This window comes from Suricata suricatta, chromosome 4, assembly GCF_006229205.1.
Source record: "Suricata suricatta isolate VVHF042 chromosome 4, meerkat_22Aug2017_6uvM2_HiC, whole genome shotgun sequence".
Taxonomy (NCBI): domain Eukaryota; kingdom Metazoa; phylum Chordata; class Mammalia; order Carnivora; family Herpestidae; genus Suricata; species Suricata suricatta.
The window spans coordinates 131616126-131628009 of NC_043703.1; the positions used below are offsets into that span (position 1 = coordinate 131616126).

Here is an 11884-nt window from a genome sequence, read left to right on the forward strand (position 1 = left end):
GGCGACCCGGGGGGCGGCGGCGGCCTCGGGGAGGCCAGCCATGACCTTCGGGCGCAGCGGGGCGGCCTCGGTGGTGCTGAACGTGGGCGGCGCCCGGTACTCGCTGTCCCGGGAGCTGCTGAAGGACTTCCCGCTGCGCCGCGTGAGCCGGCTGCACGGCTGCCGCTCGGAGCGCGACGTGCTGGAGGTGTGCGACGACTACGACCGCGAGCGCAACGAGTACTTCTTCGACCGGCACTCGGAGGCCTTCGGCTTCATCCTGCTCTACGTGCGCGGCCACGGCAAGCTGCGCTTCGCGCCGCGGATGTGCGAGCTCTCCTTTTACAACGAGATGATCTACTGGGGCCTAGAGGGCGCGCACCTAGAGTACTGCTGCCAGCGCCGCCTCGACGACCGCATGTCGGACACCTACACCTTCTACTCGGCCGACGAACCCGGCGTCCTGGGCCGCGACGAGGGGCGACCGGGCGGTGCCGACGCGGCCCCTTCTAGGCGCTGGCTCGAGCGCATGCGGCGGACCTTCGAGGAGCCCACGTCGTCTCTGGCCGCTCAGATCTTGGCCAGCGTGTCGGTAGTGTTCGTGATCGTGTCCATGGTCGTGCTGTGCGCCAGCACACTGCCCGACTGGCGCAACGCGGCGGCCGACAACCGCAGCCTGGATGACCGGAGCAGGTACTCCGCCGTCCCTGGGAGGGAGCCCTCCGGGTAGGACGCACTGCTTCTCTGCCCGTCCCGTCCGTCCTGTCGCGTCTGTCCGTCCCGTCCGTCGGTCCCGTCTCCGTCCTGTTTGCCTCCGGGCTGCTGAGCCAGGCTAGGTTCCCGGCTCGGCGAGGCCCCAGGCGGAGCCAGCCAGGGGAAGGGTTGGCCCTCACTTCGCACTCCCTACCTAACCTGGCCCCAGGCGGCTCTGGTCCTTAACTAGACTTCCTCTTGAGAGCAACTCTCCTCGCCAGGCCTGGGGAGGGGCCGGTAAAGATAAACAAGCCTCCTATCTTTTAGGTTACTTTTGAGCAACTGGCAACTAATTAGATTTCTCTAAACTTTTATTGTTAGTATTACAATTTAACCTTGGGCTATGAGCAGTTTGAATTATTTGCCAGTCTTTGGTGGTGTTTGAAAAGATGAAGTCGTCTTTTGGTGAAATGTGGTTTACTATACACGCACGCATTCTATATACTCTACATTAATATGTACTTTAATGGGATTGTTGTGTTATCAAGGAGATTAACAAGAGACTGTAAATAATGGATGCCTGTGCCCTATTCTCTCTTCTTTTCCTACGAAGTATGGAGTTAGCCAAGCATCTGTCCACCGTTTGGTACCAAAGATACACACTGTGACTTTCGGAAGGATCCTTCAGTTTTGGGAGGGAAGAAAATCACTATCTTAGAAAAGAAGAAACATTTAAACTGCCCCAACTCAGAAACACTATTGGAATAGTTAATAGGTTTTTTTTCCCACTTTATTGGGATAAAAGGAAAATATTTAAAATTTTCCATAGATCATGTTTACCTTTTCAATAGAGATAACATATTTCTCTTTTTAGTCCTAGTGAGTTTATTTTGCATATTTGGTAGGAGGAATAAACAGTAAAGTTGGCTTTGAAGGGAAACAATCTCTTGGGGGCACACACACAAAATTGTATATTCTTTTACTTTTGACACTGTTTTAAGATGCCTCTTCCATTCGTATTTATTTATTTCTTTTTCCATTCATTTTAAAAATTAGGTTGTATCTGATAATCTTTTCCTGATGGAGATGTGCATGTTTCTGGTGATATTATGTGCCTTGATGTTACAGTGCATTACTTCCACGTAATAGTTTTCCTTTGGAGAGCGAAGATTGTTTTTTAATGTAAGAGGTAAATAAAATTGTCTGGTACCACAGAGTCCATTACCGATATAGTGATATCTTGGCATGAAATCCAAGACACATGCTTTAAAAGGAAATTCATTAGTAGACTAATTTTGTTTAATGTGTTAGGTTCTGAGTTCTTGATTTACAGATAAGAATTACTCCCATCAGTACAATGAAATTAATTTATATACCTAAATACATAAGTGCCCTTGATTCTTTTAGGAGACCATAGGAAAATGAGCCATAACTGATTGGTCTTGAAATGATTCACTAGTAATTGTGGAATTCTAAGGTTAGTAAAAGTTCAAGCTACATTAGCAAAGGAAACAGGAGAATTGAGTTAGACTTCCTGAGACTGCCAAAGAAGTCAAGGAAGAAGAATAATTCTGGATTTGTATATACGTATTTTATAGATATATATAATTATTCAAGTCAGAACTGTTTCCTAGATACCCAGATATTTCAGGCAAAAGCCTGTTTTTCTTGGCTTAATGGTCCAGTTTTAAGCTTCACTCTCCAAGTGTAGGTATGAAAACCAACCTCTGTAATCCCAAACAGGTAAACTGAAGGATGAGTGAGCAGCTGAGGAGGCTGGAAGTCACAGAAGGAGCCCCGCTAAGGCCTCCTCCAACTGACAGGGCCTCTCTGCTGATGCTCTGACAATAGTCTCTCAAACCCTGCTTGCTTGTGTTTGCCGAAATTAGACTTTTTAAAACATCCTTCAGATCATCTGACCATATTTGGCATCTACCAAATAAAGTCAAAGCATTTTTCTTGCCCTTCAAAACTCTTTATGGTTTACCTACAATCTGCCTTTCTTGACTTATCCTGTCATCATTTGCAAGCATCTTTTTTGAGTATGTGCTGTTTAAGGCACTGTTGGTATTCCAAGTATTGTAACTTTTTGGTTGTTGTTTTCTAAAGAAAAGGGGTCAGATTGGTGATATAGGAATGAGAAGCGCAATTGATTCACAGTTGAGTTGTTCTGGGATACCGTTTGGCCTGCAAAGTGGAAGGAGATGGAAACAAGTCATTTCTGGAAGGTTGCAGAGGTCGTGTACCGCCCAGCAATGGTGGGGGTGTTGTCATTTATAAAAACTATATTCACAACCATTACAACCATGCGTGCTCTACCTGAGAACATAATAAGGAGAATTTTCCAGGTAAAAGGAACACAGGGGCAGAGGCATGAAATCTGCATATTATGTCTAGTGATTGAGTGAGAGGTGGATGCGGAACAGATGTTAGTTAGAAGGCCTCAAATGAGAAGAATGATTTTATTTTGCAGGCAGTAGTTAGCTGTTGGCAGGTTGGGGGTAAGTAGACTATGTATATAAATTAATGAGTGTTGTGAGTTGTGTACCGTGAACTGGGGGCTGGGGGAGATTGGAAACAGGAGGATGAGTTTGGAGATCTCTGCAGAGGGAAGGATTGCTTTGAGGTGATAAGAATGGAGAAGAAATGATCTCTCTGGAAAATATTAGAAAGACTCATAATTAATCCAGGGCATTGGAAGGCGACATGCATCAGGATCCATGGACTTCCAGGAACCAGGAGTACGCCCCGCCCTGTCACTTGCAGGCTCCATTTGTCAGTCCTGGCCTGCTCACTTGTTCCTGAACCACCGTTTCTTACCGTGCAGTCCCTTGCCTGTTGAAATGGGATCATCCATCAAGCCCAACTTAGATTGTTTCTTTTGTGAAGATTTTCCTGCCTACCTGAGTAGATGTGATGTTTTCTTCTGAATTTCTTGAGGAATTGCTTCTTTGTACTACTTATTTGCCATCTATAATATCCTTCCTAGCATAGTAGTTATTCTTTCGTATAAATATGTCCTAGCTCCTGAACTAGATGAGAGGAAAAGGCCTAAAAGGCAGCTAAATTCTCATACTATTTATTACGACAGCATCTTTTAGGAAAAAATTATTATTCTGGCACAATAAATATCTACTGTTTATATTATAATTTAAAATACAGCCTTCCAGGAATATATCTTCTGATGCATAGATTGAAGAGCTGTGTGGGGTAAGACTGTGGGCTTCAGCTGGTGGAAGTTGTAGTTGAAGAGGACAGGATCTTGTGCTAGGAATGAGAAAAAAAGTCTGTTAAATCAAGGAATGATTGTTTATCAAGCAGTGATTTTGCAAAAGGAATAAAGATAAGCATACGATTTCTTTTTATTAATCTTTGAAATTTTGGGATAGCATACAATCTCCAGTTTGGAAGAAATCTTGAGAGGTCTTCCAAATCAATAATTTGGAAGTTTTTTCTATATGAATATCTTTTTTTTAAGTTTATTTATTTGTCCTGGGGGGAGGGAGGGAGAGAGAGAGAGAGAGAGAGAGAGAGAGAGTGTGTGTGTGTGTGTGTGTGTGTGTGTGCGCACACACGTGCACACAAGTGGGAAATGGCAGAGAGAAGGAGAGAGAATCCCAAGCAGACTCCACACTGTCAGCACAGAGCCTGACATGGGGCTCAAACTCCTGAACCATGAGATCATGACCTCAGCTAAAATCAAGAGTCTACGATTAACTGACTGAGCCACCCAGGTGCCCCTAGAATATGTTCCTTTTAAATTGATTTGTTCTAGATGGTTGATAATCATATAAATAATGGTTTGAAGTCCAGAAGCTATAAAAAGCAAGCTTTTCTCCATCTCCTGAGCATTTAGTTCTTTTTCCCTAGATGTAACCAAAGTTACTTGATTTTGTGTGTCATTTTGGAGACATTCTATGTATTTACAAGCATATATATTTACAGACAGCAACAATAACAGTGCAATAATACTTTTCTGAAACTTGCTTTCAAACTAACCAACATGTCTTGGAGATTGTTTTTATAAGTCTATAAAGAGCTACCCAATTATTTTAACCAGCTGTATAATATTCCACTGTATGAATGTCTCATAATTTTTGGACATTAATGTTATCTCATCTATAGGAAGTGCTGCAATGAATACCCTTATACATGTGCATTATTTTGCTCTTATCCATAGGATAAATTCCTGGAAGTTAAGAAAAAGGGCATGTGCATTTATAATTTGCATAGGTAATGCAAAATTGTTCTCCACAAAGTTAATATCATCTAGCTAGCAATGTATGGGAAAATATGATTCTTTTTAATCTTTATTTTTCAGAGAGAGAGACAGACAGAGTGTGAGCAAGGGAGGGCAGGGAGAGAGGAAAACACAGAACCTGAAGCAGGCTCCAGGTTCTGAGCTGTCAGTATAGAGCCTAACTAACGCAGGGCTTGAACTCATGGACCACGAGATCATGCCCTGAGCTGAAGTCGCATACTCAGCCAACTGAGCCACCTAGGAGCCTCGAAAATATGCTTTTTCTTTCTGTTTTTCTTTTTATTTTAATTATTAAAGTTTATTTATTTATTTATTTTGAGAGAGAGTGCATGTGGATGAGCGGGGGAGGGGCGGAGACAGAATCCTAACATGGGGCTCTAACTCACAACCCCCCAGATCATGACCTGAGCAGAGATCATGCATTGGATGCTTAAGTGCCACCCAGGCACTCCAGAACGTGCTTTTTTATATGCCATAAAGCATTGTGATACTTCTAAACTTTATCATATCATACCATACCCAAGAACTATTTAGCAGCTCTAATTTGCTTTTGCCTTACTTTGAGTAGAATTGTGCATCTTTATATATATCTAGGAGTCATTTTTCTTACTTTTTTGGTAACCTATTTATATGTTTTGCTTGTCAGTGACTTTTGAATGATACATTGTTTATGGCATGAATTGCAAATATACATTGTTCTCTAATTTAGGGCCCCATTAAAAGAAAACCACAATTCCTTAGAACATAATGCTATGCTATATCTGTTCATTGAGAAAAAATGCATGATGAGTGAAAAATAATCCTGAATTGTGACTATTCATCAGCTGTTTTTGATTCTGGCGACTGTGCCCAGTAGTGTGACTGCAGAGGCACATAGGATGGGGTTCTTCCTCATGGAATTGGTGGGCTGGTGGTGGTAGTGGGAAAGGAGGACAGACAACAAAGGAAGCGAATAAACAAGAATTGCAGATAGTGAAGGGAAATCAAACAGGGTATAGAATGCAACAGGAGTGTCCTTTGCATAAGATGTGAGGAGATGGCTTGAGTGGAGACCTGAATGATGAGAAAGACCCAGTCTTGAAAAAGGGATAGAAGAGTGTTCTTGACAGAGGGAACAGCAAAGGCAGAAGCTCGGAGGTGACCATGAGCGTGGCTTGTCTGTAGAATGGAAGGAAGGCCCATGTGGGCTAGCAGTTAGTCCAAGGGCAAGGGGTGTGGTAGATGAGAGGGGAGGCAGGGGAGGCAGAGACCTATCAGGCTGAGCCTGTGTGCTATGGGAAGGAGTTTGGATTTCCTTCCAGGTGTGACAGAAAAGACTTTGGAAGGTTTAAAGCAGAGGAAAGATATGATCTGATGTGATTTCAAAACATCACTGGCCACAGGGTGGAGAAGGGACCAGGAGGGAAACATATGTTAGCAAGACCTGGCAGGGGAGAGAGTATGGGACTTGATTAGGGGAGCAGCAGTGGACACGGTAAGAAGTCATTGGATTCAGGTAATTATGAGGGTTTTGTCATGTTCTTAATGGTGACTCTGCCCTGTACTAGGAAAGGCATCAGGTATTCTGAGTGAACCAGTGCAAGGGCTATAGGCCCTGGGGGTCCCTCCCGCTTTACTGGCTTGGCCCACGTGTACTGAGCTGGGAGTCCAGGTCTTTTCTACAGTTTGTTTCTCATTTTGGAGGTATTGTGAGGAGAAGGATATGGAAGAGGGATCTTTTGAGAATTGGTGGGAGAGGGACCATTTGCTATTTTCTTTCTATATAACCGAAAGCATCTCATTGAGAGGACTTCTACTAAAGACCCGTGATAACGTGTTCACAATCTCCCTTAGTGAACAATTCTGGTAATCTTAGAATGATGATATTCTTACTGTTTTATCTGGTTGATAAGACAAACTACAGATTTTCCAGGCAGTTTGCCTTCCAGTACCATTGAGTATCATTCCAGCACTGCTAAGGAGATGAATGTTTTTTTGGCATTTTAAACATATAGGTATACTCATCTTTTTTTTTTTAATAATTTTTTTAATGTTTATTTTTGAGAGAGAGACAGAGAGACAGAATGTGAGCAGGGGAGGGGCAGAGAGAGAAGGAGACACAGAATTTGAAGCTGGCTCTAGGCTCCGAGCTATTAGCAGAGAACCCGATGTGGGGCTCGAACCCATGAACCTCGAGATCATGCCCTGAGCCCAAATCAGATTCTTGCTTAACTGGCTGAGCCAACCAGGAGTGCTTATTTTTTTTAAACTTTATTTTTTAGTACTCTCTACACCCAATTTGGGGCTCAGACTCATGACCCTGAGATCAGGCGTCACATGTTCTTCTGACTGAGCCAGCCAGGCGCCTGACCTACTCTTAAAATCACTCAGGGGGCTCCTGGGTGGCTCAGTTAGTTAAGCGTCTGACTTTAGTTCAGGTCATGATCTCACAGTTTCTGGGTTCAAACCCTGCTTTGGGCTCTGTGCTGACAGCTCGGAGCCTGGAGCCTGCTTTGGATTCAGTGCCTCCCTGTCTCTCTCTCTCTCTCCTTCCCCTGCTTGTGCTCTGTCACTCTCAAAAATAAATAGATAAATAGAATCACTCAGCGTTGCTACCTGTGTCATAAAAAGATGCTCTATGCTAGTCAGAACTTTGAGGAAAAGGTGGGTCAGATACAAAGTACTCCTAACCTTTACTTTTTGGTCCCCTTTGCCTCTGAACTTATGTCCCCTCAGCCAATCGTACCTGTTGTGTTCTCTTTTGAATTTTAAATCTCTTTATGGTGCAAAGTCTTGCACCAAGCTGTTCCTCAGAAATTATTTCTAAAAGTTGCTCCATGTTGGAATTTTGATCTTTAATTTGTATTGCTTTGTGGTACGGTAGTGAGAATCAGAGGAGATGTAAAGATGTTCAAGTTCTTTTGCAGTGTTATTTTTAGCCCAGGTTTTAAAAATGAAATGCATAATAAAAATGAAACACCAAGTGATGGAAATTTAAAAATCAATTGTATTATTTCTATTGCCTATTAGGTCAACATTGTACAAATTCAGTAGGTTTTTAAGAACTTGAAAAATAAAAAGCAATATTTGAAACTGAAGGTGAAAGTCTCAGTGCTTTTACTTTGCAGATAAGGTGGATATTTTCAGAAGCCGGTAATTAATAGATCTCTGATAGGATTGAATATAACCCTGAATCTCAGTTAAATTATGTTCTTGCACAGTGGACTGTTTCTTTTAATATGTGTACAGGGTTTTCTATCTGCTGCCAATTTTAGAATTCAGTGGAAACTTTCTTTTGTTAATACTCATTTTTTAATCAAGGTGTTTTTTTTTTTTCTCCCTTAGTAAGCAAGTTGATTTTCAATGTTCTTTTTATGTTTTTTAAATGAAAAGTTTGCTCACTGGAAAAAAGTATGGTTCTAAGTGTTATGAAGTGAAAAGTAAACATTGCCCTTTCTCCTCAATCCCATTACCCAGTTTCTCAGTATTCTTTCCTGAGATGCTCCTATAAACACCCCCACCCCCACAAACACACACACTTGTGAGTGGATATAAATTATACATGCATATTATATAGATATTTAAAAATTATAACTGGGATTATTCTATAATCTTGTTTAATAATTTGCTTTTTTTCTCTGAACATCTTGGAACTCTTTCCTTATCAGTTGATAGAAATCTTCCTCATTCTTTTGAAAACCTGTAAAATGTTCCATTGTATGGCCAGGCCAGTCTCGTCTACCAGCTTCTGTCCTGTCAATCACAGTGATGGCTGTCGTAGTAATATTTATTTCATTAGTTTATGGTAGCTGCTTATTAAGCTTTTACATGTATTTTGTCATCTAAATTTCCAATGACAATCCTGTGAGGTGGCACCGTTACAGTCTTCATTTTATGAGTGAGATTTAGAGAGGTGAAGCGGCATGTAACCTCACAGAGTGGGGAAATGGTGACCTGGTGTTTGATTCCCATGTTCCTGATCCACACTGCTGTGGAATGTTTGGTTTGACTCTAGTTTTTCAAAAATGCAAACAGTGGTACAGAACAATCTTTTTCATATATCTTTGCAAATTGGTGTGAGTATATATGTTAGGTAAATTCTAAAGTAGAAATATAGCTGGATCAAGAGGATTGTGTTTAAGAAAAGTTTTTTGTCAGATATTACCAAATTTCCCTCTAAACTATGCACGCAATTCAGCACTACTCTTTATTAGTGATAGTGACTATTATAATATGAATGCAATTAGTAATGAATAGAATGCTAATATTAATAAAATTTTAATAGCAAACATTTAGAAATAATCACCTTAAAAAGTATAACAGCTTTAAAGGGGCACTTGGGTGGCTCAGTTGGTTAAGCATCTTTGCCTCAGGTCATGATCTCTCCGTTCTTAAGTTCAAGCCCCACATCGGGCTGTCTGCTGTCCGCACAGAGCCTGGGTTTTTTTTTTTTAATTAAAAAACATTTTTTAATATGTTTATTTTTTGAGAGATAGAGTGAGACAGAGCATGAGTGGGGAGGGTCAGAGAGAGAAGGAGACGCAGAATCTGAAGCAGGCTCCAGGCTCTGAACAAGCATTCAGCACAGAGCCCGACATGAGGCTCAAACCCACCAATTGTGAGATCATGACCTGAGCTGAAGTTGGTTGCTTAACTGACTGAGCCACTCAGGTGCCCCACACAGAGCCTGCTTTGGATTCTCTGTCCCCCTCTCTTTCTGCCCCTTCCCAGCCTGTTCTTTCTCTCTCTCTCTCAAAATAAATAAATAAACTAAAAGAAAAAAAAAGAAAGAATGTCTTTAAAAATATATAACTGCTTTATTCAGCTATAACTCATACTATAGAACTCACCTTTAAAGTGCACAATTCATGGGACACCTGGGTGGCTCAGTCAGTTAAGCAGCTGACTTTAACTCAGGTCATGATTTCACCGTTCATGGGTTCGAGCTCAGGATTGGGCTTTGTGCTAAGAGCCTGGAGCCTTCTTCAGAAACTGTGTCTCCCTCTGTCTCTTTGCCTCCCCCATTTATGCTCTGTCTCTCAAAAATACATTTTAAAAAATTAAAAAACAATAAATATACAGTTCAGGAGTGGCTGGCTGGCTCACTTTGGAACAGAGGATTCTTGATCTTGTTCTTGGGCTCAAGCCCCACATTGGGCTTGGAGCCTACTTAAAAAAATAAAGCACACAATTGAATTTTAGTATATTCACAGAATTGTACAATTATCAATCATCATCCATCCTACTTTAAACATTATGTTTTGGTGATGTGTTTGAAAGAGTATTAAAATGTGTTAGAAAGCTGGAACCCATGAATGGCTAAGAAAGGGACCCAGGCATTTTGACTGAGCAGATGAATCAGATGAAGCAAGCAATAGGCAAAACATTTGTGTTTGAATTAATTAATTCATTCATGAACTGGTGGGTTCTGTTGGAGTGTTTGGAAGAGTTATATATATTTAAGTGATTTTCGTTGCCTGCTAGTAGCAAGGACTCCTCAGCTTTTACTCTACCGGCGAAGGGAAGTATGTAATTGAGGCAGTCATCTAACTTTCTCAGGCCAAGAAAATGTCAAAAGGAAAAAGTTGTGGTGTCGAGAATCCAGGATTCCAAGTTAGGAGGCCACCCTAGAGTTCATTTATTACCCTGCTCTGGGCCTGTACCCTTCTCCATTAAGTGGGGATTTTACATGGAAGGGTCAATGAGAGAATGAAGATTGAGCCCTCAGCAGGAAACTGAACTCCTTAGCTCTTGATCTTTTCTTGTATTGGGCCCCTTCCTGCTGTCCCTCATTTCTTGAGGTTGCTTGTAAATGTCTTACTTCCCTTTTGGTCTTTGAGTTCTTTGAGGATGGAAATTCTTGCTTCACAACATGGAGTTCAATACCTTGCACATGAGCAGTCATTCAGTATGTAATTTATTTTATCATTTATTTATGTGTTTCTTTTTAAAATATAATTTATTGTCAAATTGGTTTCCATACAACACCCAGTGCTCATCCCAGTAAGTGTCCTCCTCAATGCCCATCACCCACTTTCCCCTCTCCCCCATCCCCTCAGTGTGTATTTTAAAAACATATGAAAGAAACATGCATACAACAGTGTTTTCGTTTTTTAAAGATTTTATTTTGTTTTATTTATTTTTAAAATGTTTATTTTGAGAGCGAGAGCGTGCGTGAGCAAGAGAGGGACAGAGAGAGAGAGAGAGACAATTTTTTTTTTCAGTCAACAAATATTTATTGAGCATCTAACATGTGCCAGACACTGGTAGGTACTAGTTAGATAAACATCCAGGAACAAGATTCACATAGTCTCTTCCCTGTAAGAATTTACATTCCATAATTAATTATATAATTAGTTATTAATTACATTTTAAGTGCCATGAAGGAGAAGTACAAGGAAATAAGATGATGTATAATGGAGGCTCTTAGTGTGGAGGATCTGGAAAGATGTCTCTGAGGAAGTGATATTTAGGTTGAAATCTGAAGAATGTATGGAAGTTGAAGTGGGAGTGGGGTGTGGTGGGGCAGAGAGCAGGAGAACATTCTTGAGATAATAATACCCATCTTATAATGTGTCTTTGAAGTGACAATTAGCTGTTTAAACTCTTCAGAAGGGGAATTTACTCCCTCCAGAGGCAACACTTGAATTGTTCTGTCAGTAAGATCTTCAATTTGAATTAAGGTCTGTCTCTCTGAAGCTCCTGACCTTTGGTCTTATTTTATTTCTTGGGTCCTTGTAGAATGAGCCATCTCCTTGTGATAGCAATGGTGTTCTTTCTTTCCTCCAAGAAGGTTGTTTAACTTCTCCAATCTATAATTGGAACTGATTAATAGCATCTACCTCACAGGGTTGGTGTGAAGATTCCACAAAAGAATCTATAGGACGTGCTTGGTTTGATGCCTGGAACACACTGTTAGCCAAGTGCTTAATAAATGTCAACTATCATCATGATTATTATTATACAAAAGTC

The 11884-nt window shown here is 41.3% G+C and overlaps 1 protein-coding gene across 3 annotated transcripts in view; it reads left to right on the top strand.

The window, feature by feature from the left end:
• The first annotated feature begins 40 nt into the window (after window positions 1-40).
• KCNG3 (potassium voltage-gated channel modifier subfamily G member 3) overlaps window positions 41-11884 on the top strand; it is a 61686-nt gene continuing 49842 nt past the window's right edge. For 2 of the 3 annotated variants that reach the window (XM_029936314.1, XM_029936312.1), the window contains exon 1: window positions 41-705. In XM_029936314.1, coding sequence (XP_029792174.1) covers window positions 41-705 — 665 coding nt within the window. The remainder of the gene's footprint in view (window positions 706-11884) is intronic. The other variant, XM_029936313.1, reaches the window with a different exon arrangement.